Here is a 27,683-nt window from a genome sequence, read left to right on the forward strand (position 1 = left end):
CTTTTAGGTTTCCCCAAAGATTGAAAACAAAAGCATGAGCTCAAGGAACCTAGAAATAAATTGCAAAGACAGACACGCCCTTGCCATACGATGACACAAAGCACAGTGTGAGGCATTTTGGGGCGATGTAGAAGGCCGCAGGAGAATCCCAAGAGAAGGCAGCTATTTAATGGGCGGGGGAGAGGAAGGGGACGTCCAGGAGGGGACCCGGGCATCTGAGTCAGGTCTAGAAGAAGGAGTAGGATATAAACATACAGAAGCAGCTAAAGGTGTTCCTGGTGAGCGTGCCCATAGGCCAAGGTAGGGAAGTAAAAAAGTAAATAGTACGTTCCAGAAAAGCAAGTACTCTATGAGCCCAGAGCCCTGGTGACATGCGTATACGTGAAACGTGAGAACCTGGAAGGGAAACTGAGGTCTCACCACATGGGCCCCTGACCCTACTCCCTGCAGCTTGCAGTTCATCCTGTAGCAACAGAAGGACCCAAAAGTGTCTGAGAAAGACAGTGGGGTTCCCAGACTGGATTTTAAGAAAAAATCTCTGGCAGTCACAAAGAATGGCCAAAAGAGGCAATCGTAGGGGAAATATAAGGGAACTGGTGTCATTCAGAGCTCCAAGTAGGCAGGAACCATCTGGCTCTGATGCAGAAGACCCCCGGCTTTGTGTCAGAGCTGGAGTTCACTACGTCAAGTCCTCAAACAGGAAGCGTTCATTATGCAAAGGTACTTTCAGCCATTTGACACACAAGTAGGTTAGACGCCCACTAGGCTGAGTTTCCAAATATACATTTAAAATCTACCCACCCACAGAGATGGAAGGAGGAGCAACCGGTGTCCGCATCTCCTCTAGTCCATGTCCCCACCCTCGAAAAGGTCAGGACTATTATTAAAGCCTTTCTTGGTCAGAACTAAATCCAGAGCTGGACGGGTGTCGGTTACCAGTCCCTGGAATGTTCTAAGGGAAATAGCAGAGGGGGGTGGGGGCCACCAGGCAGGCTTCTGGCTCTAACACTGGGCGCCCAGTGACTGAACTCCACGGAAACGTCTGCTCCTCTGAGAGTAGCCGACAGGATTAACCAGCCAGGTGCTGCCCACAGGGAAGGAACCCCGAGTTTTGAGAACCACCTTGGAGACGGGATGAACTCCTGCTGGGGTAGATAACCTCCGCCATGCTGGCGAACGTGACATTCACCTTGGTAAGCATTCTGAAGGCAGTTGTACGTTCTGTCCCGTAGGACAAAGGGCTACCTTTCCTCACGGAAATCCTCTAGCTTGAGATTTTCCTTTGGGTAGAGAGTTTAAAATTACGTAAGAAAAATAACTCACCCCCAAAAAATCTACCTGGAATGGCTGCTCAATTGTGGCCTAGCAAAATCAGTAAACTTAGGTGAAAATACAATATTACATTTTAGGAGACCGCATATTCTGTTTTTTTTACCTAAGGGAAACATAAAGACAATCTTTTATCACTGATCTGCATAATAAATTATATTTAAATTATACCCTGGCAATTCTAAAAAGGCATTTAGAACTTCTATGGACAAAAAGATCCGTATGTTACGTGGCCAATAAGTTAGAAAGGACTCACTGTTGTGTCCCTTGGGCTTGGTGTAGCCTCGGCAAGCAACAGGCATTTGTTAAATGAATGAATGAGTGAAAGAAACAGGAAAACTACAGAGCAAGAGAATTAAAAAAACAACGCACCAGAAAAACAGGCGTCATGGGAGGAAAGCCCTCCTTTGAATGGCGAGCATCCTGACAGCTCAAGAACACAGGAAACGTGAATGGAGCCCAATTACCTGCAAAGAGCACACCACCCCGATGGCGTGAGCTGTCAGAGCGTCAGGGAAGTGGGGGCCCAGAGGACCTGAGACCTGAGAAATTACACAGGATGACAATGGGTGATTCAGTTCTACTCCCAGTGAGAACTGAGAAGGGCTAGGTCCACGGTTCGCCCAACACCAGGAAAGACAGAGAGAGAGTAGGTGCCTCGGTGCCTTTCCTGCACCCATCTTCCTCATGAAGACAAATGATTTTCCAAGTGGAAAAGATGCAATAAGCACAGTGGATAGGAAACTGTGGTCCAGGATGGGCAGGTGACCCAGGGGATCCGATCCACTTGGCTGCTTTCAAGGACAAGGAAAGCTGAAATCTCAGTCTGAGCCACTGAAATACCTGAAGACTCGCGAGGAGAGGAACTTGTGAGTGGACTTGATAAGGACGGAGGGTTAATCCAGAGGCTGGACGGCATGGTGGTGAGAGGCACAGACGCTGAGGCCCCAGCCGGGTCAGAGCCAGCTCTCCCACTCACTCTGTGTGATCTGGGCAGTGTCCTGACCTGTATGCCCACCTTATAGCACAGTCCGGTGGATCCAATGGGTGAGCATGGGACGCACAATTCTTGACAGGTTAAAAACCCGTTTTTATAAGAGGGAAGTTGCCTAAACATGTAAGAAACAGAGGACAGAGGCAGGAATCAGGATGCGTCTCCTTAACAGTCTCATTTACACCGGAGCTACGGAAGACTCGTTAATGACACAGGCACGTGCCACTGCCCAGTGTGCCAGGCGTGCCCCTTGTGTCCCTTATGGCACAAAGAATGTGGGTACAGTGACCTTGTGGGAAAAGGAATACAGATGATTTTTCTCCTAGCTTTGTTGCATCTCAAACCTCATAAAAGATGGTTGTGCATGGGGGCAGGGTAAGAGAAATCAAAATTATAAACTTGTCACCGATATCCAACCAGAGGCCAATATTCATCACTATTCAGGATTTTGTTGAGCATTTCAGAAAAAAATAATCTTTAGAAGATAGCATAATTTCACTATGAGGAGATGATACTAAGAAAATAGAGTGTGTGTGTGAGTGTGTGTGTGTGTGTGAGTGTGTGTGTGTGAGTGATGTGAGCTATTGAAGACATTCTCACAGAGACAAGACTACAAGATGAAGTGGATGAGACGGCATCCGTGGACCACAGCACACGCTTGGCTCAGGATCAGTCGAAGCCACGCTGTCTCCTCAGCTGACATCCTCTGTGTCCCCATCCCTCACCCTAATGTTCCCGAGGCCCCATACATGGCACTGCAGGAAGGGAAGGGCTTTGTTAGTGGGTCTTCACCTTTGCTCACCTGGAGCTACCAGGACCTCCCACGTGGGGCTCAGAGGCAGGAACTCAGGACCTTTCCGGAACTCGCAAGTGTGTTTATGGCATGTGAGTTCAGGAATTCATTAAATAATTATTGATTAAATACAACTATGGGCAAGGCATTAGAGCAGAACCTTCAAAGAGAAGTAAAACATGGTTCTTACTCACAAGAAGTACAGGACCTCAGGGGACAGAGGGAAAACACGACACATAAAGTAACAGATAGGGTAGTTTGTGCCCATAGGCGTGTGTGAGATGTTCCCCTACGTTATCTCAGAATATGAAGCTGGCTGGACTTGGCGTTGGTTCCAGTTTTACCACTGTCTAACCTCTCTGTGACTTCTGGGCAGGTTACCTCTCTGCCTCAGTTTCCCTATCTGTAGCTCAGATGACTGAGTGAGAAGACACAGACACGCAGGAGGCTTTAGCATGGACTCCAACTTATCACCATCGTCCCTATTATTATTTTTCACAATAATTACACAAGATGGAGATTCCAAACTGCAAAGCGGTTACTAACTTGCCCACTGTCACAGGTCACAGCTAGAAGAGCCGACAGAGAGGAAGACCGCCAGCCTAAAGCCTGGCCACCCCCAACAGTGGATGACACCCAGACTGGCTCCCTACAGGGGAGACCAAAACAGAACCATCTTTCTTCATCCATCTCACCATCTCTATTAACTCACGTTCTTGTCCAATTTTGGCCTTTCCCACTTGGCAGATGGACTATCCAGTGTGTTGTCGGGGCTTGTAAAATTCCACACCCTTTCTCGACACTTCCAGTTACTGGAAAGGAAAGCATCCCACCAAACAGAGGTCTGCACCTTGCAACTGCATGCTAATAACCAACACCTTTAGCTTAAAGAAACCCAAGAGAAGAAACGAAAGCCAGGAAAGGGCTGTGACATGCTGGACGGGGCTGTGATAGGCCAGGGTCTGGAACTCAGCCTGCATTCGGGACCAAAGGCTGGAGCTGGGCATCTGCACCTGAGCCAATGCACTGCGGGCAGTTTCTGAACACATCTCAGGAGGTTTCTCCGCGGTGTTCACACAGCCCCGCTCAGCCCGGATGGGTCCTGATGAAATGCGCCTGCAGGCGACACTACTGACTTGCACACAAGGACCTGACACCTCCTTCCACTCCTTGGGGCATCTTTGCTCAACTGTGCTATAGTGAGAGCACAGCGACAGCTCCGCCTCCGTGGTGAGCAACAGCAACCATCAGAAAAAACGGGTTCAAGAATCACAAATCTCGAAAACTTCACATCTCAAAAATATTGTCAAGAAAACGCGACCCCTGGAACTGGCACATCCTCAAGCAATTTCATTTCTAAGGATATTCACAAGGGAAGTAGAAGTAGGGGTTCAAACAGACATCTGCAACACCCCTGCTCACCAAGCATTATCCATGGCAGCCAAAAGGAGGAAGCAGCCCAGTGCACACTGACGGATGAATGGATAAACAAGACGTGGTATATACGTGCAATGGAAGATTATTCAGCCAAAAAAGGAATGAAATTCTGACGCATGCTGCAACCAGGATGAACCTTGAAAACATTATGCTGAGTGAAATAAGCCAGACACAGAAGGACACATATTATATGATTCCACGTCCATGAGGTAACTAACTAGAACAGGCAAATTCAGAGACAGAGTAGAACAGAGGTTACCAGGAGCTGGGGGGAATTATTGCTTAACGGGTACAGAGTTTCTATTCGGGATGATAAAGTTTTTGAAAGAGATAGTGGTGATAACTGCTCCACACTGCGGAATACAATGCATGCCACGGAATTGCACACTTCAAATGATTAATTTTATGTTATGTATATTTGACCATAATAAAAAAATACTTTTAAAGAACTGCGAAGAGCAATTCCAGCTATTACAAAACCATCCCCTTACAAAGGAAAATGTGTCCCTTCCCACAGCGTGCGGCTAGGAACGCCGTGAGGGATTTTTTGCAACTGCCACACCAAAGTAAGCTGCTTACACTAGGAACGAACTAATAAAAAGGAGAGTGATAAATCCTCTTTGTCAGAGGGAAGAATGGGTCAAGGAAAGTCACAGCGGATCTTTTATTCTGAACATCAGGACCCTTGCAAAGAACCAGCCAACTCTACATTAAACCCATCCTGCATACCTAAGGTCTGGGGCCAGAGCAACTGAGGGTGCCGGGAAAATTAAGGGAGGAAGGAAAGAACAGCACTGTCTCTTTGTCAAAGGCCCTGAGTGTTGAAGTTCCTGCCAGGCACAAATATGGTAAGGGAAGGCCCGGGGACCTGGGGAGGAGGGCACCCCTAGCCCGCTCACTGCAGACGCGCGGGGCTGTGGGGACCCCTGAGGAGAGATGAACAGGTGGCACCTGGACACACTGCAGGGTGGATCTTTGCCTTTCTGCTCCTGATCACAGAGCTCACGGGCTTCCTCCCTTCCCAGCTGAGTCGGTTTCCACGTTTTCCATGTGAAATAAGGCTCCAGCACAGGGCACAAACATGAAATGTCTACCTTTTCTGCTCACTGCCTGCTCATGCTTTTTGCCAGTTTTTCCAATTTGATTGTTCCTCTTATTTATAGGATTTTAAAAAATAAACTGAGGATACTAGCATTCTGCATGGTATATGCATTGCAAATATTTCTTTGAGGCTGCAGTGTGCCTTTTAGTGTGTTAAATGTTGTCACGTTCGTACAGATATGTGTATTTGTAATAATGTATCACATCTATCATGTTTCCTTCACGGTTGTTAAGTCTTATTTGGGAAATTCTTCGGCTGAGAGCAAAGATTCTCACTTCTCCTTATTCAACAAAATAAAAAGCATTTTGTTTTTCACTTTCCGTGATTTAGTTGACCTGAAATTGATGATTGTGGATAGTATGTGGCAGAGATCCAGTCCTCCCGCCCCCACGGGAACGGTCACGTGTGCCCAGGGCTCTGCCATGACTTCTCTGTGTTGCACGGGTTCACGTGGGTCTCACTGCGGGTTGTCCACTCTGGTCCTGTGGCCAATTTGTCTGTCCTTGGACCAATAACATGCTTTCTTACTTGTGGTGCCTCCCATGAAGGCTTGCTGTGGAAAAGTGCAAAGCACCGTTCCAGACACCCTGCTCCTCTTCCCACCCATCTTGGCTGCTCCTGGGTCTCGATCATTTTAAAGGTTAGGAATCACTGGTCAAGTCACACCAAAACTCTTCAACATTTGGTTGTACCTGCATTAAATGGAAAGATCAATCTCTACATCTTCACTATGTAAGTCTTCTGATTTGTGATCACAGAACACCTCTCCACGTAATTAAGTCTCTTCTAAGTCCTGTAGCAACATCTTACGATGTCAGGTCATCCAGCTGCACTAACTCCCAGAGCCCTTTTTAATTTTTGTGATTATTGTAAGTGGGATTTCTTTTTTGTGTTACGCGTCCTGATCAGTTTCTACTGTTACATGAAATACTATAAATTTTATTTGTTGATGACGCATCGTATCTGCCAGCCTGCAGAACCCATTCATTTTAGAAGTTTGTCTGTGTATCTGTGTGGATTTTCTAGGTGGATAATACAGTTGCAGGTAGGCAGATTCCTGTTCTTTCACTGTTCGTGCTTCTGTCTCTTTGCTTGTTTTATCACTCTGACTAACACCTGTGGTGACAGTGGGCAATCCTGTGTGATTCCCGAAGTCCATCGCATGCGATGGATGGAGGCTGACCATTCTGACAAATATACCTTAAACAGGTTACGGAAGTTTCTTTTCAGTATACTGTTTTTTAAACAGTTTTATTGTAATTGTTTGTTTTGTATTATATGAGTGGAGAAATGTATTAAATATTCTGTCTCTAATGATCTTTTTTTCCTTTAATCTTTTAACATGTTAAATGCATTCATAGTCTAATGATGGTAAAGCATCCTTGCATTATTAAAATAAATCCAACTTGGTTGTAACATTTGTTGGTTTTGTGTTTTATTTAATATAAACTGCTAAATTCGATTCATTAATGTTTTATAGACGTTTTGGTTGCATATTAACATGGGAAATAGGCCTATATTTAGATTTCTTGTACGATCTTTTGCAAAGATAAAAAACATTATAAAGTGAGTGGGAGAGCTCCGTCCTCAACCTCTCTGTATAAAGAGAAAAATCATTTGTCTCTTGAAGGTTTTGTGACACTCATCTGCAAACCTCCCTGAACATTTCTCAGGGGGCGGGACTGAACTGACAGCATTCTTCCAGAACTGTTTCTTTATTAAGATTTCTCCAAGAGTCATTTATGTTTTGTCTTGTTTTTCTCTTTCAACTATTCCTCATTTCTTCAGAATTCTCTACCTAAAACTTATGAGTGTTCCTTATACGTCTCATAAAGCTGTATTTTCCATCATGTCATATAATAGTTAATTCACATTATATGGAAGAAATATTCTTGGTTTTCTTAGGTAATCTCTAGGTTACTTCTTCTTTCAAATGGCCCCAGGTTTCTTCTTTTTTTAAAGATTGTGTTTGTTTAGCTCAGGTTTAAGTTTAGGACAAAGCTGAGAGGAAGGTGCAGAGATTTCCCATGTACACCCCCCCACAGACACACGCATACCCTCCCCCATTGTCAACATCACGCACCAGACGGGACGTTTATGACCAAGGATGAACCTACATGGACACAGCATCATCACCCAAAGTCCATAGTTGATCTTAGGGTTCACTCTTGGTGTTGGACATTCTAAGGGTTTGGACAAGTATATAATAACATACGTCCATCATTATAATATCATATAAAGTATTTTCACTGCCCTAAATCTCCTCTGTGCCCCACTAATCATCTGTCCCTCAACCCCCACCCCTGGCCACCAGCAATCTTTTCACTGTCTCATGGTTCTGCCTTTGCCACAACGTCCCACAGCTGGAACCACACAGTGTGCAGCCTTTTCAGATTGCCTTCTTTCACTCACTCATCTGCATTTAGGATGCCTCCATGTCTTTCTGGCTCGATAGCTCTTTTTAGCGCTGAATAATATTCCACCGTCTGGATGGACCACAGTTTGTTTATCCATCACTTACTAAAGGGTTTCTGGGTGGCTTCCAAGTTTGGGCAATTATGAATAGAGCTGCTATAAACATCCGTGTGCAGGTTTTTGTGTGGACAAAAGTTTTCCACTCCTCTGGGTAAATAGCAAGGAGCATGATTGCTGGATTATACGGGTAAGACTATGTTTATTTTTGTAAGAAACTGCCAAACTGTCTTCCAAAGTGGCAGCACCATTGTGCGTTCCCACCAACAATGAATGAGAGTTCCTGTTGCTCCACGTCCTGGCCAGCACCTGGTGTTGCAATTTTGTGTTTTTTTTTTTAAATTTCTGCAATACATCATCCATTTCCCTCATATTTGCACCTTTATTAGCACAAACTTGTTCACGGTTTCCTTGTTTTATTTTTTTTAACTCTCTGATGTGCTCTTCTTGTGGTTTTCCTGTGCCTCTTTCTTTGTCTGGAGTGTCTGTGCTAGAGGTTTGTGGTTTGGGTGGATTTTACAAAAGACCGGCTTTTGATTTTGTTCCTGTCAATCGATACTTTCACCATTTCAATAATTTTTTATCTTCGTTTTTGTAATTACTTCCCCATTCCTTAAAATTACTCAATTTTCATTTTTCTAATTCAATTTTTCTTTCTTTTAAAACTTAGACATTTAGTATTAACTACCATTTTGTCAGCATTCTATAACTTTCTACCTGTAGTACGTTCATTTTCTCATTCATTCCTAAACAACTGATATTTTCACTGTGAGTTCCTCTTTAACCCATGAGCAAAGTAGGGAGTATGTTAAAGTTTCCACACATATTTACGTTTTGTTTTGAGCTTTTTCTGTTGACTTCTGATTTAATCACACTGGGTCAAAGACCGTGGCTTGCATGAAATAGATTGCTTAAAATTTAGTGCAACTTTCCATATATGGTCAACTTTTTACAAAGCTACACAGATTTTAGAAAAGAATCAAGAGTCTGTGTGTTGTGTGCAGGGTCTACGTATTTCTACTAATCCAAGCCGGCTGATCCTGCTCCCGATTTCTGTGGAAACTCCTCCTCCTACCTTATTTTGTACTTTCTGTTTGACATCCTTTTTTTCCTTCACATCTTGTTTTTCTTCCTTTTCTGCTGATGTTGCTTGTGTGTATAAAATATAGATTCCCTTCCAGCTTCTCCTGCTCGGTTAGAAACTATAAATTAAATGCATATTCTTTTAATAATTACAGTCAACATTTTAGCTGCACCTTATATTTTAAAACACACAACTAAGCGTAGTTTTTCCCAATGTACTCTCAAGTTACATTCTGCTCTCCCCACTGGGGTCTTATTATGATTTAACCACTCACTGAACAAACCCCATTCTCCAAAGACACACACACACACACACACACACACACACACACACACACACACACACACACTCCCAGTGTGTCATTGTCCAAAGTTTCAGTTTAACTTTCTTTACAGTTCATATGGAATCAAACCTACGACACTACGGTCCTCTCTGCTCACCACCACGGATCACACTCATTCACATTTCTCCTTCCTGAAGCACAACCTCTAATAACTCCCTCAGTGAGGACTGCCAGCAACCAATTTTCTCAATTTGGGCCCAGGAAAAGACAAAAAACAAAACATAAAACCACTCCATTTTGCTTTCAGTAGCTGTTGGTATAAAATCCTGGATGGACAGGTGCTCGCCTCAGCACTCGGAAAATCCTGCAGGGCCTTGGGGCCTCGGCTGTGCCCGAGTCAGCTGTCTGTCCCTGTGCTGGGGAATCTGCTTTTCCCTCCCTTCAGATTTCCTCTGTGTCTTCTGTTTTCTGGAACAGTGCTAAACGCTTTCAGATGTGAATTAATCTTCGTTTTTCCTTTTAGTTTTCTGAGCACAGTATGGGGACTGTCTCTGTCCCACTCTGCCCGTTTCTCAGGTAGCACCTCTTCAGCGACCCCGCCATGCCCTCCGTCCCTCTCTCCTCAAGGCTGTCCACGTGTCTGCGTCTACTGATCCATTCGTGTTTTCCCATGTCTCTCTGTGCTGGAGAGAGGTGACTCCAGCTCATTAATTCTCTGTAGACTGAAGTTTTAAATGCCAGTAACTAAATATTTCCTTTCCAAAATTTCTAAGGGACTCTTTCTCACACCCACCTGTTCTTACTTCATTTCTCCCCACTGTGTATCCTAGTTTCTTTCTCTCTTTTACAGACATTATTCTGTCATTCATCTCCCTGAGCATTACAAACACACTTTGTCAGACTTATCTTTACTGTGTATGTAAACTGGCATCTGTTGACTCTGCTAGCTGTATTTCATGGTAGGGGAATGCATTACATGCCTGGGAATGCAGGTTTGCAGACTCATTTGGGGTGGCTGTGCTTTGTTCTCCCTTCCCGCCCTCCCGCCCCTCCCCCCGTAAGCCAGTGGAGCAGGGCCATGGGCTGCGGCCTGATGGAGTGGTGTGAGGCAGAGGCCTGCGACAGCTGTGCCCGGCTGCCTGGCTGGGGGGGGCGGCTCACGCACACTGCTTCCCAGGGTCTCAGGAGCAGGGCTGCTCCACCCCAGCTCCTGGCTACACATACTGGCCCAAACTGCCGTCAGTGCTGCCCTTGGACCTGCAGCCCGGTGGGCACCGGCACTGGTTCTGTTCACTGCTCTGTGGACGTGTCTGTCCTGTGTCCAGGCCAGGCTGAGTCCTTCGGCCTCCCTGTTTTATACGCTCTGTGTGCGGAGTTACTGGGGAGTGGAGGGAAGGTGTCGGCGTGGTGGGTGTGCTCGAAGCATGACCTCCCTGGGAAGCCGAGTTCGCCGTGACGGCAGGCTGTGCATTCCTCAGGCCCCCCTTTAGGTGCTGGGGCTTGTCACGCCAGCTTCAGGCACCTGCTGTGCAGCTCCTTACGGAAGGAGACTCAGCTCCCGTCCACATAAGGAAGGCCCGTCCCTCCTGTGCCACAAGGCCCCCAAGGATACCACCTGCATACTGCAATAGGCATGTGACATTTGAATGTACGACTGACAGACATGAGGGGCTGAGGGGGACGCTAAGTTTGAAAAGTCCTCTCAGGGTGATTTTTTTCTAACTTCTGATTGAAGTATTAACAAAAATTTTATATGACCATTACTACCAACACTTAGATTGTTTCCATTTAAACGAGACCACTGGTAAGTAGTGAAATGTCATACATTAAGATTTTCCTAGGTTTCAAAGCCAATATTAACAAATCAGGCCTCTTTCCCTTGCGTCATCTCATTTGAAAGTTTTCTAAGTGATGACCCTAAAATTATGCCTGACACACAAAACCCTCCCTGCTTTTACCAAAGTACATTCTCAGGTACCTGAGAAAACTTCTCTTGGACTTCATGGTCAGCTCTCAGCTTTTATTTCTGATAAATTTCATCCTTTCTCATTATGCAATTTAAAAAATCTAATTATTCTAATCCCTGCCAGTTCCAACCCTTTAATTTCTTGTACTTCCACTCTCCAATAACCCAAGCAGCCAGCCTTGCGCATTTCCCCTGTTCCATCTCATGACCAGAGGCAAGTTCCCTTCCCTGTTCCATCCTACATCACAGCTTGCATTCATGACACCCAATTTCCTAACCCTTGACCCTTTCGGTCTCATTCCTCTCTTTCCCACGATGGCCCATCAGAAATTAACTAGAAGGGATAGAAGGGACCATAGAAAGGTAGAGAATTACAAGGGTACACATGTAAAACCAGGCTAAGTGCAAATACAAACATGCCAAGATCAAGAGACGGTCACCCTGGAGGAGCCCTCCGTATACACCATCAAGCTGCTTTTAAGCGGAATCCTGGGGGGACTCACATAAAATCAATTTTAAAGTTTTGCCCCCTGGAATTGTTCACTACAAGGAGAGGATGCCCAAAAACTGTATACACATTTTCAGAAAGGAAAAAACTGTATTAAAATTGTAATACTCAATAGACACCGGTAACAAAAGATGAACACAAGTCCCGTGTATACATTTTTTTAGCACCCTTGGTATATGCAGATCCCAACCCAAGTATTTTTTCTCTTTTTTAGAATTTGGTTTCCTTCCAGGGGAAAAAAGTTAGAATCTTCTTATATTAGTAACAAAAACATTTCTTAAAATACGAAGTCCTAGCATTGTTGCAAAGCTGAAGTTGGGTGGGACGGCATCTGGGTCGCCATGTTGTTATCACCCGTTACCTTGGTGATTCTTGAGCCGTTCACCCTGGGCTGGGAAGCTGGGTGCTGCCAGGTCTCCTGGGTCCTGAGCAGATGCCTGCTCTGCCTGGTCCTAGGGAGACAAGGAACAGAAGGTTTTGGTCAAAAGACGCATTTCACATTTGTCTGCGACGTCCACCATCCCCAGCACTTCCTTTCCATGTCTTTGCCTTTTTTGTTTTAAATGACAGTTGTTCAAAATATACTGTAACGGGGAAGTTAATCATGAAAAGGGGCAACCCGCTTGGCATGGGAGTTGGAAGAGAAGTCACTCCTGGTTTTATGGCTTAAATTCCTCTCTCTGAATAGCAATTCAAGAAGTATTGTCAACTGTTAGATTTGAACAACAAATATAAATAGTTAGCATTCCACAGAGCACATGGCTTTTCCATAATGATCACTGTACTCAAGCCTCCCCCACAGCCCCCACCCCCTTCCCAACCGTCTGTTACCTGGAACAGATACACCCAGAGGCTGTTTAATTACTGGCCCCCTCCAAAGGCAGAAAGAGTTCAGGGGCATTTTTCAGACATCAGGGTGAGGATGGAAATTTTAGGCAAAAGTTATAACAACAATATGACGACCAAGCCCACAACTCTAGAAAAACATCTCCATGGGATTATAATCAAGCCCATGAAACATTCATCAAAATGTGGGAAAGCAAAGTGGGCCTTCTCATATCGACGCACTGAACATTAATAACCAAATATTAGCAGTGATTCGCCCGGGCTGCAGAGATACAGACTTTCTCTTACATATTGAAGAACTCTTTGAGATGTTTGTAACGCACATGTATTACCTCCGAAATTAGAACGATTTTAGAACTGTACCAAAAGTATAAGGCCTGCAAGAGAAATCCCCCATTAATATTAATAATAATATGTGTGGACAAAGAAGGGGCCCCATGCGAAAGCTGACAAGCTCAGGAGCCTGCGTGGACAGCCTGACAAGAGACCGAAAGTAACCCCAGGGGATGGTCTGAACATACAAATTCCTAACTAAAAGCGGTTGTGGCCGGCAGTCACGTAGGCCTGTAGCTTCCCTGACAAAGGTCACTCTTTACCTTAAGTGAGTCTATCTTTTGTCTTTGTGCATCTAAGATAACATACCCTTGGAATGTCAGCCATCTCCTTTCCTAGACCCCTCAGGGCACAGCCCAGGCCCCAGAGCACAACACCGCAGAACTCCTGGCTGTTACCTTGTCCCCCGCAAACCATCTCTGTGCTGTAAACGTGAATTACTAACTGTCCTATGCCCACCTTTGTACCAGCAGTGTGTACCCCTCCATTTTACTTTATATCCAAAACCAGCGATTGCCCAGCTTTGCTTTCTCCCAACCCCTTAATCTACCACCCATGGATTCCATGTACTCCCCCTTAGTCTCCTCCTTTGATTCTAATGTATAAAATAAGCTGCCGAACTGCCCTTCTCCAGAGCATTTTCTCAATTTGTTGAGCTTTTGCTTCCCGGCAATCTTTGTTAGTTTGTCTCAAAGAAACTCATTCGAGTTCTCTACAGGTTTGGATGGTTCTTCATTAGATGACTGCCATAAACATAGCACACAGTTGACCATCAGCAACCCTGTCCCTGCCTGTGCACAGGAACCTGCGACACACGTGTGCCACATGACAGCTGACTGCCAGGGTGGGACCTCATCATCCACATGAGGACAATACGGCAAGGAAATGCTCCCCCCACCCCGTCCCCCAGCTGGGGAAGGGGCAGCCCTAGGACAGACAGCCAGGTCGCCGGCTTCAGAGCCCACGCTTCTTCCCACCCAGGCTGCCCAAGAAACTCATTTATTTCAAAAAGTTGCTTGGCGGCCGACGTGCTCCCCAGTGAGTGGCTTCCGTGTCAGAGCGGGTAGAAAGGGATGGCAGGACTCTGCTTCGCCGGGAGACCACAGCCTGCGGTAAACAGGTGTGGGTCTGGTGGGGAGCTGGGGACAGAGTCCAGAAGGGCCAGGCACCCACTTCTGCCACTTAGGAGGAGGAAGGAAGTGGCCGGCAGCCGCATTCACGCCTTCCTGGGGAACTCAAACAAAGCCCTATGGCTCCCCAGGTGTTTTCACAGTCTTCTCTTTGCTCTCTTTTCAGAAGAAATAGCTTCTTTTTGTTTTTAATCATAGATGTAATACTTGCTAATCATGAAAAATTCAGATATCAAAATAAAGCATAAAGAAAACATTCAAAGGAACCTGTAGACTCTCACCCAGGGATGCTGTCCTATCTGTTTGGGTCTGTGCTTTCAGGGAGGAAAAAAAAATGCACACACACTGTGTGTATATGTGTGCAATGTCTGAATTATTTATGGAGAGTACACATGGTATAGTTGAATCACATGGGGGTTACAAGTGATCCTGATTTAAAAAAAAAAAAAAATGGAACCATAACCATGTGACACATATAATTGTGTTTTAATCTATCTTTCTGGAATTTTCCATGGCAACAATCTCCACCAGCACTTCCGGAGCCCTAGTACTCCATAAATTAGATGTGTAACACCAGGTTTCTGTCATCAAGGCCCCATCGGTGAACATACAGGTGGTCAGGAAGGTAAGTTTGTGATGAGGAAAGAGGACAGAGATTGGTTGGGAGGACCTGGTGTCTGGGAGGTGGAAGGAATGGCGCCAAGAACCCCGCCAAGGTGCCTGCACCTGGAGCTGGGTGATGGAGGCCACTGAAGAAGGTGGTACCCCAGCCCCCAAATATAGTGGGGTCTCCCCAACTGGGTTCCCCCACCTAGTCTCCACAGCCCCACAGCCAGACTTTGTCCATCCAGTGTTTCTTCCAGATGGCTCTTGACCATCTCAGAGAAACATTTCCCTCTTTTAAAACAACCTGTTTAATGTTTTGGAAGTATGGACCCGACATAAAATACAAATTCGCCTAAATCCTAGGACAGGAGGGTAACTTCTTACCACTCTCATTCACTGTTGAAATCATATGGCATGAACACTTTTGTGCTTTGCTTTTTTTCCTTCAATTAACACTGTAAGAGGTTATTGTAAAACCTTGGTAAATATTTTTCAGATTCTAAACTGCTCTAGGAGACGCTTTCAGTCATTTGCAAATTTCAGAGAGCATCAATAAGGATCAAATGAAGACCTTTGTGCATAAAACTTTGTACACATTTCTGATTATTCACTTAGGATCCCTAGAAGTAGAATGAGTAGACCAAAGGTCACCTGTGTATTTTTAAGAGTCGAGATACAGACTGTCAACCTGTTCACACAGTTGCAGTCTTCCACCCCAAATAGAGGAGAATTGCCCATTTCATAATATGTGGGGCGGCCAGGACAGTGACTGACTTTTCTGGAATTTGTCTTGCCAATCCCCGAGGTGAGCAGTGGCCTCGCCCTGTGGCTTTCACAAGCAGGTCTTACATACCGAGGCTGAACATTTTTTCATCTGCTCATTAGCTCTTTGTCCTTGTTCTCTTGGGCCGTCCTGACAGACCTGCTGGATGAGTGCCCGAGGGCCCGTGGGCTTTCCAGTCACGTCTGTGAGGGTGCCACAGCCCCCCACTCAGGCTCTGAGGGTTGGGGGCTAGGTAACGGGACTCGCTGAGTCACTGGCCATTTGTAAAGTGGGTTCAGTAACCCCTTAGGGGTTGCTGGGTAGGGGGTTTCTAATGTGAAGCACAAAGCAGGGCCTAACTTGGTGGGAACCCCCACACTGCTCCCTAATGCCCCCAGGATGAGCTCTTTCTGTGGTAGGAAATGGAGTTTGGTCATATTTGTAGTACATACTTTCCCGCTTTGTCTGTCTCTAGATTTAATTATGTTTTTGCTTCTCAGAAGTTTTAGTCAACGCAGTTGAGTTTCACTGAAATTTTCTTTTTGGGTCATAATTTTAAACCTGACAATTGCCTTTACCCTCTGTCAAGAAGACTGAAAACCATCCATTCATGTTTTATTCTAATTTCTTGTTAAACTCGATGCATTACCCTCTCAGCTAACTGACATTTATTGGGGCGAACAGGAAGAGATGAGGCTACGAATTGACACCCCACCCCCACCCCCAATGGTTGACCAGTTCGCCCAGGCCCGTTTCACACCCAATCTTCCCCTCTGTCTGATCTGGAAGGTCACACTGACCACACATGATGCCCCTACATACACATATGTCTGTTTCTCGTCGGCCTACTCATCGGTCAAACAGATCTGTGCCTTCTCACTCGTCCCTGGGCCAACGCCCCACATTTCCCGTCCTCATAGTTTGCCAGCATGTTTATCGTCAGCAGACCCAAGTTCCTCAGACATTTCCTCCAAGGGAACTTCAGAATAGTTTCACAGTTTGCTTAAGTTATTAAAACTCCTCATCTGGAATATTTACTTAGAAATACAGGGTAACTACCACCCTTTACCAACACGAGCACTGATACTGGGTCATCTGACTGAAATCAGATCACACCGACACTGGTTTATCTAAACCAAGAGGCTGTCTTCCCCATATATTTCAAAGGGTGGGGGACATGCCTCCAGGCGCCCCGAGCAAGGCCTCTCTGGGGATGGACGTGCCCTGTGAGTACACATGCACCCTTGGTGTCTCCTGTGAAAGCTCCGGTCTGACCCGCCATCCGGTCCACACACCGCTTTCCCTGAGAACTCCTGTCAGCAGTGACAAGCAAACCAGACCCCCTTGAGACAGCTATTTAGAAAGCAAGCAACTTTCAAACCTAATTTAAGGCAACCCTGTCTAAACAGCACTGCCACATTTAGCAAACAAAAATATGGGATGTCCAGGGAAACTTGAATTTCAGATAAACCAATAATTTAATTTCTTTGGTGCAAGTATATCCCAAATATTGCATGAGACTTCTCCTAAAAATATTTCTGTGGTTTATCTAAATTTATTTTTGTGGTTTATCTAAACTCAATTGGGCATCCTATACTTCACCTGGCAGCTCTATACCTAAAGGTCTGTCCCAATCTGACAGGTTTACATGACAAACCATAGCAGTGAGAACAAAATCTCAACAATAGGCTCATCTGTTCATATGTAAAACTCCCAGGTCAAAGAAGAAATGTACTTTTTAGAAGCTTCAGACAAGAATTCTGTTACCTTGAGAAAGCAGGAAAGATACAACAACATGAAAAATGGTGCCGTTTGTAAAATGAAGCCAAAACACAACAGCAGCGGGGAGAAGCTAGCCACCACAGCACAGAACACAGAAAACCCTCCTGTCCACTCTAGAAGGTCAGGGACAAATGTCCGTCTGCTCTTCAAAGGCAACAATGCACTTTGCCAGACGCGGGGTAATAGCAGCTGGAGCGAGAGGAAAAGCTTGTCACAGTGCTGGCTTGGTGTCCTCTCAGGGCTAGTGTTTGTCTGGGGGGTTTCCTGTTCCAGGTTAGGGTCAGGATGACACGTGGCCTGGCAGCGGCCCTGGGCCAGTGCTCCAAGCCCCCTCCTCTGCAGGAGGCCAGGGACTGGAAGGGAAGTGAGGCTTCGCCCCTGAAGGCGGCTGCCAGCAGCTAACGCTCATCTAAACCAGAGCCCTCATTACCGTGCTGCTGCTTCTAAACAAGGAGCAGCGGTGAAGCCCCTGAATTAGAGCTGCGAGAGTCACCTGGACTCCCAAACCCAGGTTGCTTTAGAAGTACTTTCCAAAGTGGCCTGTGCTGTGTTCTCATTTGAGCTGCACTCTGCTGCAGGGGTGGCTCGGCCAGCAGCCTGGTCCCTGGGCTCTGCAGGAGAGGGTGGGCCAAGGGCCTGGTTCTCCAGCTCAGCAGCGCTGTTCCTCTGGAACGTTCCTTCATGGACCACACCCAGGGGTTGCAGGAATGTCCTGGCCTTGAGCCTTTAGGCCTCTTTTGGGCCCCAGGCAGGAACATCAGCTCTGCTAGCTCTTGAGCCCTGAAAGTTCCTCCCGCCCCAGGAGTACACCCACTGCCCACTGCAGGACCTCTGAGCTCCACTGTCCCCGCACCACTGACAAGGAACCAGCTTGTAGAGAGATTACACATACGCGACTCAAGCCCAGGACTGGACTCTGGCGGGCCCTGAGGGGAGCAGAGCTTGCCACCCCAAAATACACGTTTTGGGATATCGATGATCTTAACCTGGTTATTTTTAAGAAACAAACGTCTCAAAAACAAACAAACAAACAACAACAAAACCTTTGCTCTTCCCTTCACTGCCTAAGAGAATCTAGACAGCGGACCTGCTCCAGAAGGGAGCGACTGTCACAGGTAAGCATGTTTAACACAAACGAGGTGAGAGAGTCAGGGAGGACCCACCAAGGCCCCTCAGGTCAGAGTCCTCTCTGTGTCTCATTGTTAAAGATGCCCCAGCAAACATTGACTCACCAAATATGTGCTTTTCCATCTGCGTGTCAATTGCCTCCCTGCCCTTTGAAGTCACAAAGCACCCCCTTCTCCTTAGCTCAAGGTGACACATAAGCCTCAAGTGTCCAGTGTGTGTCCTTGAGTCCCACAGTCTTATGGAACCCCCGTATGTACATACGTAATAAACTTGGTCATTGTTCCCTGTTAATCTGCCTCGTGTTAACTTGGTCATTAGTCCAGCCAGAAAAACTTAGAAGGGCAGAAGATAAATTCTTTCTCCTCCCCCACAGCCTGGTGACAAGGCCTGAGCACCTGGCCACCAGGAGCGGTGTCCAAGTGTGGTCAGCCCGGAGCAGCTCACTAGCCTCACCCAGAAGAACGTGTTTGAAATGTAGACTCCCAGGCTGCGTCCTGCCCAGTCCCGACGGCAGGCAGTGGGGCAGAGTCTGAGCTTTTCACCTGAAGTGGTTCACGCACATGGACTGTTCCAGGGGCCGCCTTCCCGGCCCAGGTTTCCTCTACTTCAAACACACTGTTCACCGCCTGTGTGCCTCCCTGTCCTGCGCTGCCTACGGATTCCTCACTATCTGGAATATTCTGTGTCCTGCCCTCCGTGCATGCCATCCACACATCCTCAAGGCCGAGCCCTGAAGCGGCCTCCTTCTGGAGCATTCTCTGACAGCCCAGATGAAAACGGTCTCTTACCCCGCATTCTGCTGCCTTGCTACAACTCAAGGTGGGAAGTAAGGGGGTTGAGGGGGTGGTGAGCACCCCCTCCTCTAGACTCCAGGTCTACACTGAGCCTCATTCTGGGGCAGGGACACCTCTGATTCCGGGGGCGGCAGTGAGGGGTGAGGGTGGAGGCCCAGAGTGGAAGGACCAGCACGGGGCCCTGTCACCAGGACACACCCCTGCCCTGTCAGACCCCCAGCAACACAAACTGTGCTTCCATGAAAAGCATCTCCTCGTGGCCTGGGCACAAAGAAGACAAGGGGCAGATTTCCACGGGTCAGTCGTCAGCTGGCACTTGTATTCTGTAGCAAGGAGAGCACCTAATAAATCCTGCCTCAGCTGCTTCTGAACAGTACAAGAGAACCAAGGGGAGGGAACCTGCTGAAGAGACCAAAGAAGGTCCACTGAGCAGTAGGAACAGTTTCCTGACCCAAAGAACAAACCCACGCACACCCCGCAGAACAGCTGGGGGAATTCTATGCGACAGGAGTGTAACAGTCAGCGCAGCATTTGCCAGGTAACAAATGGGAATGCAGAGCTCAAGGCCAGACCGAGGGTCAAATCCCAGGTCCCTATCTGCTAACTCGTCATGACTCACAGAGTGCCCTGCACCTTGGTGCCTCCTGGGACGGGATGGCGGCTTCATAGGTCGGTTCGTGGGTAAAATTAAAATGATGTAAATAAAGGGCTTTTCAGGGATGAAAGTGACCCATTTTTCAGTGCGCGGCACTAGCCACAGGGACGCGAAGGCTGTACAAGGGATCTCTCTCCAGTGGTGTCACAGGATCACAGGCTGTGTCCTCAGCCTTGCCTGGGGCACAATCTTTACAGGGAGCTGAATAAAGGCACAGAAGGCACCCTTCTCAAACAAAGACCAAGCCACAAAGAACAGAGTGAGGGGATCTGAAATGTCTTCAACCAGTGAGAACGAACGCGGGACCTAAACCTACAAGCTGAAATCTTAATGTGGATGAATTTAGATACTACAGGTACACAGAACCAACCAACCAACCAAACAATGCATGAGCATGGTGTGGGGGAAATGGGTACATCCAGGGACAAAGTTTGAGGGGCTCTCCCAGCCTCCCACAACCTTCCCTACAGCTGCCCTGGCCAATCCCGCTGTAAGGCCAGGAAGGATGTAGTAACACGGGATCCCGCCCTCCAGGTCCCAGCCGCGCACGGGCCTTCCCCCGGGCCTTCCCCCACCAGGCAGCGCCTGCCTGCCCAGCAGAGTGGGTTGTCCAGTGAAATCACTGCACCCCCTACCCCAGGTACCGCAGGAAGAAGCTTCTGGAGGTCAATGTGGGAAAGGCCATTGGGCTGGATTTTGTCATTTCACACAAGAACAGGTAACAGTGTCAAACAGATCCAAAGGCAAAGCCCATTAAAATGTGCGACGGCTGCCCTCGTGAAGAATGAGAGACTATATCCTATGCTGCTTGTATTTCCTGCAGTTCCAGAGCGGGGAGGCCTCCTCCTATCAACTACCATAGATAAGTTCCCTTCTTCGCGTAATGCCCGCTTCTGTCTACCGCACACATGTCCTGTTCTAAAAGTTTCAAACATACATGGCCAGTTAGCTGTGACTAGGAGTGAACGTTGGCCCTCCCCACAGCTATACAGACGATTACTAATTTTTATTAAAAATGGATGTAAACACGGCAGGGTTTCTATGGCAATTCCTGGGGACCAGGCCCAGAGCTAGATAATGCTTGCTGCCTCGTTTAAGTTCTTTCTTTAACAAGTGCTGTTCTGACCTCCATTCTTACAGATGAGGAAAAAGGGAGGAAGGGGACGGGGCCAGGTCCCCACAGCTGATAGCCATGGAAGCCACAGGGGTGTGACGGAGAGCGCAGCTCTTACCAGCACTGAGCTACCGGCCGCTTAGCTACCATCCTGTCATTCTACTAACCAATCCTGCAAATTCCTCAAACAGCAGAGAACTGGGTAAAAGCTGCCATGTCAGCACCCCACGTTTTGCCAGTTGCCAGGTCTGGAAAATTCGCCCCCCTCCACGGAAATAACACTCCTAACAAGCGACCTGGGGCCACTTTTTGGCCAAAATGACACTGCTTGTTTAGATATAGCTATTTGTGTCTAGCAAGAGTACAGGGAATAACAGATTTATATCAAACTGACCCAAAAGCAAGTCACAAACCTGGCTTCACCTGTTTCCCATGACCTGAGATGAGAGAAAGGAAAGACTCACCATCGGCCTTCTTCTCACAGAGCCAGGGGAATGCTTTGTACTGATATCGTGTCAACAAAGGCTGCTGATTCTCACATGAAAATACCAGGACCGTCTCTCAGGAGAGTTCAACAAACTTTTCTCCAAAACAGGAAGATGCCGCGCTTGGCAGGGACAATGCTACCATGTAGAAAAGCCCCAGGTTTTCACTGAAATCTCGGTGTACCCAGGCACTAAGACCTAAAAAGACACAGACCGCCACACGTGCTCCATCCTCAGGCACTTCTTTCGAGGTAACTACCTGCATGGGCCGCTGTTCCTGACTTTACCCGCAAAAGCGTATGACGTGCCTCTCGTTAAATCCAATTACCTATTCCGTGACTCTGGGCACACAAACACCCATAGCAGTTATTCGAGGGGGAGGGCAAGTGCACTGGCCTTTCATTTTTTTAAACAGCTTTCCTGATATGTAAGTTACACAACCTAAGTTTCATCTGTTGTAAGTGTACAATCCAAAGAATGTCAGGGTAATTACAGGTTTCTCCAGCTATCGCCACAATCTGAATTTAGAACATTTCCATCATGCTACAAAGAAACCTCGTGCCCAGAGCCTGTCAATCTTGACGAATGGTTTTCCCAAAATAAAATGCCTTTGCCAAGTCATTTTTGCTCCAGTCTTTTGAGTCGGCTTTCCCACATCAACGAAGCAGCTCTGCCAAACAGGGAAGAACCCTTGCACTAGAATGTCCATAAACGAGTGGCCGAGTGACCCGGGAGGACACGAAACCTCCCTGTGTGCGCGCGGGTCACGTCGCAGGACGCTTTGGAAGATTTAGTGTGGTCACGCATGTAAAGCGTCGCTCAGGAAACAGTAGCTGCTGTTTTCACAACTAGTCCTGCTGGTGCCGCCACCTCTGCCCTCACCTCCGCCATCACCTTTGCCATCACTTCCGTCCATTTCCTCCCACCACCTCAACTACCTCCAGCATCGCCTCCAGCATCACCTCTGCCATCACCTGCATGGTCTCCATCTCTGCCTCCTCCATCACCAACTTTTACATGAAGACCAGGCAAAGGGCCATCTGTGAGCAGCTGATGGCACAGCAAACCAAGTGTCCACATGAGACTATATAATGGAAATTAGGTTGACATCTTTTCTGATTTCCTTTTTCCTGAAATGAGTCCAACCGGAAGTAGAAGGTGACAGAGCAGTTCTGACAGTGGCCTATGGGGACAGGAAACAGCATGTCCCCCAAAGCGTGCTCACAAGTTTCACCCCAAAAGGAACCTCCGGACACTGGCCTCACACATCAGATGTTTATGAAGATAAGAGTAGCTAAGGGAACAACACAAACGCCAAAACAGTTCAAACGCTCAAACTCCAAAAGGACGGAGTGGCCGTCTCCATGCTGCCCACTCACTGCCAGGGCGGGAAAATGTAGCCAACAAACCCCCACAGGGCCTCATCCTCTGCTAGAACCCTGAAAGTGTTCATGCAGGACTTTCCAGGTCTACCTCACAGCCAATGCAGAAATTAAAATTCACCAGCTCCCAGGGCCCAAGAAGAGATGGCTCATGGGTCCTGCACGGCTCCAAGCACAGCAGTCAACCTTCAGGACTGCAGGACACATAGGCCAGGACGCGGACGTGACCATGGAGCTCCACTTCTGCCAGCGGCTGGTCCTGTGTGACCCAAGGCCACCACCTTCCCAAACGCAGCTGCGGGACTGCCTCAGGGCTGACCTTCCGACAGCCCCCAGTCCACGCGGCTCACAGAGCTGCCCACTCTGACACCGAACCCCGCTGTCTCCTCCCAGGCCCCAGGAAGGATGGGCACTTCAGTATTTAAGGTCTTCTGACTGTATCCAGGTCTCTAATTCTGGACATAACTCACTGGGAGAGGTAACACACTGACGGAAATTCAGAACCAGGTACCAGTGACTCCAAAGACCGGGTTTGGCTGCGGAGAAGGGGGCAGCTGTCATGTGGAGAGGAGGCCTGGAGGTCAGGGGTCAGGCAACACCAACAATGACACAACTGCCCAATTTTACAATGGTTTTGTGTCTTAAGAACGCTAGTGAGAGGTGGGGGAACTCCTGCCAGTGTAATAGCTGTGGCTCAGAGATGGAGCTGACTCTTCCAAGTTGGTGAAATTCTAAGTATGGAAAAATGTGATTCCACAAACACGCCGTTTAGTAAACAATGGAGCAGCGTTTCCTGTGCCACCGACTCTAGTGTCCATCCTCGCTTTTATCGAAGGCTGAGGTTCTCCCAAAGTTACTCACGGATTGATCAGAAGCACCACCTGGGGTGCCTGTCAAAAACAAAATGCTGTCAAAACTTTTGGGATGGATATTTGGTTGTCTTATGGGACCTACTGACACATGCCAGGCTGTTCCAGGGATTTCCTTCCCTCCCCAGGAGAAAGCCAATGAGTCAAAGTCAGTGAGCCGTCCCGGTCACTCAGGTCTCATAACTGCCCAAACGCACAGTGTTTAACGAAACAGAAGAGCAGATGCACTTTTATACCAACATAGAAGGTGAAGAACGGGAGAACACCCTGTTTACGAAGCAGGTCTGCACAGCGGCTACCTGGCTTTTACTTCTCCTTCCCCAGTTACTCCACCTTCCACACTTGAGTCACTAGTGTGACCCATTTACACGAGGACGAGGGGGCCTGGCCACGTGACAGGGCAAGACAGCAACCTTTCACACATGGAATCCCACATTTTCCACTCACGATCTGCTCTGTCTGTCCGTCTGTCCTCTGGGTCCCCCCCCCACCGCCCCCGCCCCCGTCCCTGGTGACAAGGAAAAGGACCAGAGACCAAAGCACCTACATGTGTTAATGTGTTAACTTGTTAGAATGGACAGCAAGTGGTCCCTGAACCTACTGAATAAATGGCCACTTTACATCACAAAACATCTCTATTAAACAGTGTTTGGTACTAAATGCAGAATTATAACCACAAATGATTTGCAAAACCATTTTAGGTAAATATCCCATGCACCGGAAAGGTCTCCTAAAAGTAAGGGACGTTTCAAATGCTCTTTGCACCCTCCCCCTTCAAGGACAGGATCGAGCTACAGTAAGTGGAACTCTCTGTCCACAGTTTCCTTGAAGAAAATGAAGTGAAAATGTCCCTTTACCAAATTGTGGGTGTGTGAGATTAAAAACGGAAGAGCTGCAGAAGAATCACTCTCTGGAAAAAGAAAGAAAAAACAAAAACAGTGACACACTCTGGGAATGGTATTCAGATCCAGAGACTGATCCCAAGTGGCTCATGCAGGATGATGTCACTCTCCAGCTCCTCCAGACTTTGCCAAAAGATGGAGGAATCCAGATGTCGGGCCCCCAACAGAAAACCCACAGCTGCATGCGATCGGCACGCAGACACTCAGTGGAGGGCTGCGAGCCCTGTCCCCAAACACTGGGGAGGAGACAAACTGACACAAAGAGGCCACGCTGGCCTGTGTCCACCCATCGGTGCTCTCAAACGGGCTGGCAAAACATTTTCTGTATCGGGCCAGGCACCACTCAACTGTGCTGACAGAGCCCCAAAGCAGCCACAGAGGAGAGGGGAAGGAAGGAGTGTGGCTCTGTTCCAATAAAACTTTATTTACAAAAGCAGGCAGGGAGCGGGATTTGGCCCACGGGCTGTCCTGGGCCAACTCCTGCCCTAGAAGGAGAGATTTCAGCCTGAAGGCTCAGGGATACAGATCTGAAGTGGAGCCAAGAGAAGCAACTTGCGAAAGCCTGGGGCCGGGACGGAATTTCTGAAATGACAGAGGGAGGGCGGGACCCATTCCTCCGGTGCCGTATCCCACTCTCCCGAATCTCTGCAAGGCAGGATCAGAAGGCCGGTCTCTATGGTGCGTTACTTCTAAAATCAGCATATAGGTTTTCGATCCAGAAATCAGGGGAACAAATTATAAAAGTAAAAATAAATATTTGGAATAAATGTTTGGAAATTCAACAGGCATCTTCATAACCTATATCAAATGTATACACAGTTGTTTCAGATCTAAAGCACAGTTCAACCTTCTGTGCAGATGTTTGTACCTGAACTCATTTTATTTTCTGTTTTTTGCACTTTTCTGAAAGATAACGAATGTGGCTTTCCTTTACCTCAGCTCTCATAAAAGGCACACATAATCCTTTCCTCAAAACCCTGGAGGCTACATGCGGTTGGGAATTAAACATTTCTTGGGCTTGAGAAAGATAACGCAGTGTCCTGGAACCCAGAATCTAGCTCAGTCCGAGTCAGATTCTGCCCCGATTGAGTAATGAAAAAATCCTCTCAGTTCGGAGCTTTTCAGATTTTAAAATTGCAGACAGTGGGCTCTAGGCCTCTCTACATAAACTCCCCTAAGAACTCCCATTCCCGGTCGACTAAAACCTAAACCCCTCCCGGCTGGCCAGCCCCGGCCCGGCCGTTTCCTCCTCCACCCTGCCCAGTCCTGCCTGGGCACCACCCCCGCGTAGGGCACTTCCTCGGGAAGACCTCCCTGACCTCCTGGCCACTGTCTCCCATGGCCCTATTTTATTTGCTCTAGAATTATCACTCTTATTGCCACGGTCCTGTTTGCCAGTTGCCCCGTGTCTGCCTCCTCACCAGCACACGAGCCCCAGGAATTTGTCTGTTTCGCAAAGCCGCCCCCCCAGTACAGGGTCTACAGCTGGCACCTGGCTGTGCTCAGTCAGTGTCCAAGGAGAATAAGGTGACAACCCTGCACAGGGCACCTGGAAGTGGCTGGACCTGCTGGGCGTTTTCCATGCATGTCCCCCACCCCTCACACAACCCCGACACAACAAACCCTTTTACCAGCAGGGTGACTGAGGGACAGGACAGTTACATGGTTCCCCCAAGGCCACAGAACTATGCCAATATCACAAAGGGACATCTGAAGTCTTAGGGCCTCATCTGTACGGCCCCCACACCCATCGGGCCTCTGTCACGAAAGCAGAAAGCAGGATAATTGACAGCACACATCGATCTGGGTGCTTGTGTGCCCAGAATTCCACGTATCGGCGACTCCGTGACGGAGCCCGTGTCCAATCCGAGCCACAGCTATCAGGGGACTGCTAGAACTAGGAGATCACTTGTCTGGTAAAGATCTGAAGGAGACATTCTTCTCTATAAAAACTTGGAGCTATATCTAATTGCTATATTGCAGATTGCTCAAGACTGGAACTCACTGTAAATCACCCCATTTTCTGAGAAATTCTGGAACTGTCATCTAATTTTCCAGGAATCGAAGCTAAAAGCTGCCAAGTGTGGCTGCTGGATTTTTATAAGAGCAAGACAGTGTCTTCCAGAGCCACTGACCAGCATGACTGAGCGTTTCCTCAGGACGACCCTGTCTCTGGGAATGCCCACCATTTGTCTATGGCTTCCTGGACCCTGCAGAGCAGCCCTGGGCAACTGGGGCGGCAGTGACAGACAGCTGACACGTCCATCAAGTAAGGCGCTGGCTTTAGCTGGTGCTCTGCCATCTCTGTACGGACCAGCAGAAAATCAAAAACACCAGTGGGAGGGAGGAGCAAGTAAGACGGCCTCTGTCGTCACCCTTCCCTTCAGGTCTGCTCTGTCTCTACGGCTGAAGGTGACTCTACCAAACTGACTTTCAGAGGGACGCCCCCAGGAAGATTTTCCTATAGTTCATGGATGGTGCCCGGTGCCAGGCAGCAGGTGGGGGAGGGGTGCCTTCTGGGCCCTGATAACTGGTCAAAGCTAAGCGGCCACAGGAGCACTGGACCCACAGCCCATGGGTGCAGCATGGAGCTCTAACAAGCAATGGGGTGCGGTCACCCTGCCTTCTTTAAGAATAAGGACCCGATCCCCCACTGCAGAGGGCAGAGGGCAGAGCCTGGAGCCGACTCCACAGGCCTGTGAGTCCCCAGTCAATGTTGCAGGTCTGTTCAAGTTCTAGCCCTCTTTTCTGGATCAAAGCCAATTTGGGCTTTGTCTCAAATTCAAGGGTGACAACGAACAGCAGTCCTCATCTCCAGCCTTCCTTTGAAGGTTTGTTTCACTGTGACACCGAATAAGCTAAAAACATGTCCCTCTGCAGCCACGATGCTAAAGGCAAAACCTGATCAGTGCAGCTACAAGGAGAC

General features: G+C 47.8%; 1 protein-coding gene across 2 annotated transcripts in view; it reads right to left on the reverse strand.

The window, feature by feature from the left end:
- The window catches only part of GRB10 (growth factor receptor bound protein 10), a 127,352-nt gene that overhangs the window by 53,340 nt on the left and 46,329 nt on the right, over positions 1-27,683 (reverse strand). For both annotated transcript variants that reach the window (XM_033088378.1, XM_033088379.1), the window contains exon 4: positions 12,330-12,420. In XM_033088378.1, coding sequence (XP_032944269.1) covers positions 12,330-12,420 — 91 coding nt within the window. The remainder of the gene's footprint in view (positions 1-12,329; positions 12,421-27,683) is intronic.

This window comes from Rhinolophus ferrumequinum, chromosome 20, assembly GCF_004115265.2.
Source record: "Rhinolophus ferrumequinum isolate MPI-CBG mRhiFer1 chromosome 20, mRhiFer1_v1.p, whole genome shotgun sequence".
Classification (NCBI taxonomy): domain Eukaryota; kingdom Metazoa; phylum Chordata; class Mammalia; order Chiroptera; family Rhinolophidae; genus Rhinolophus; species Rhinolophus ferrumequinum.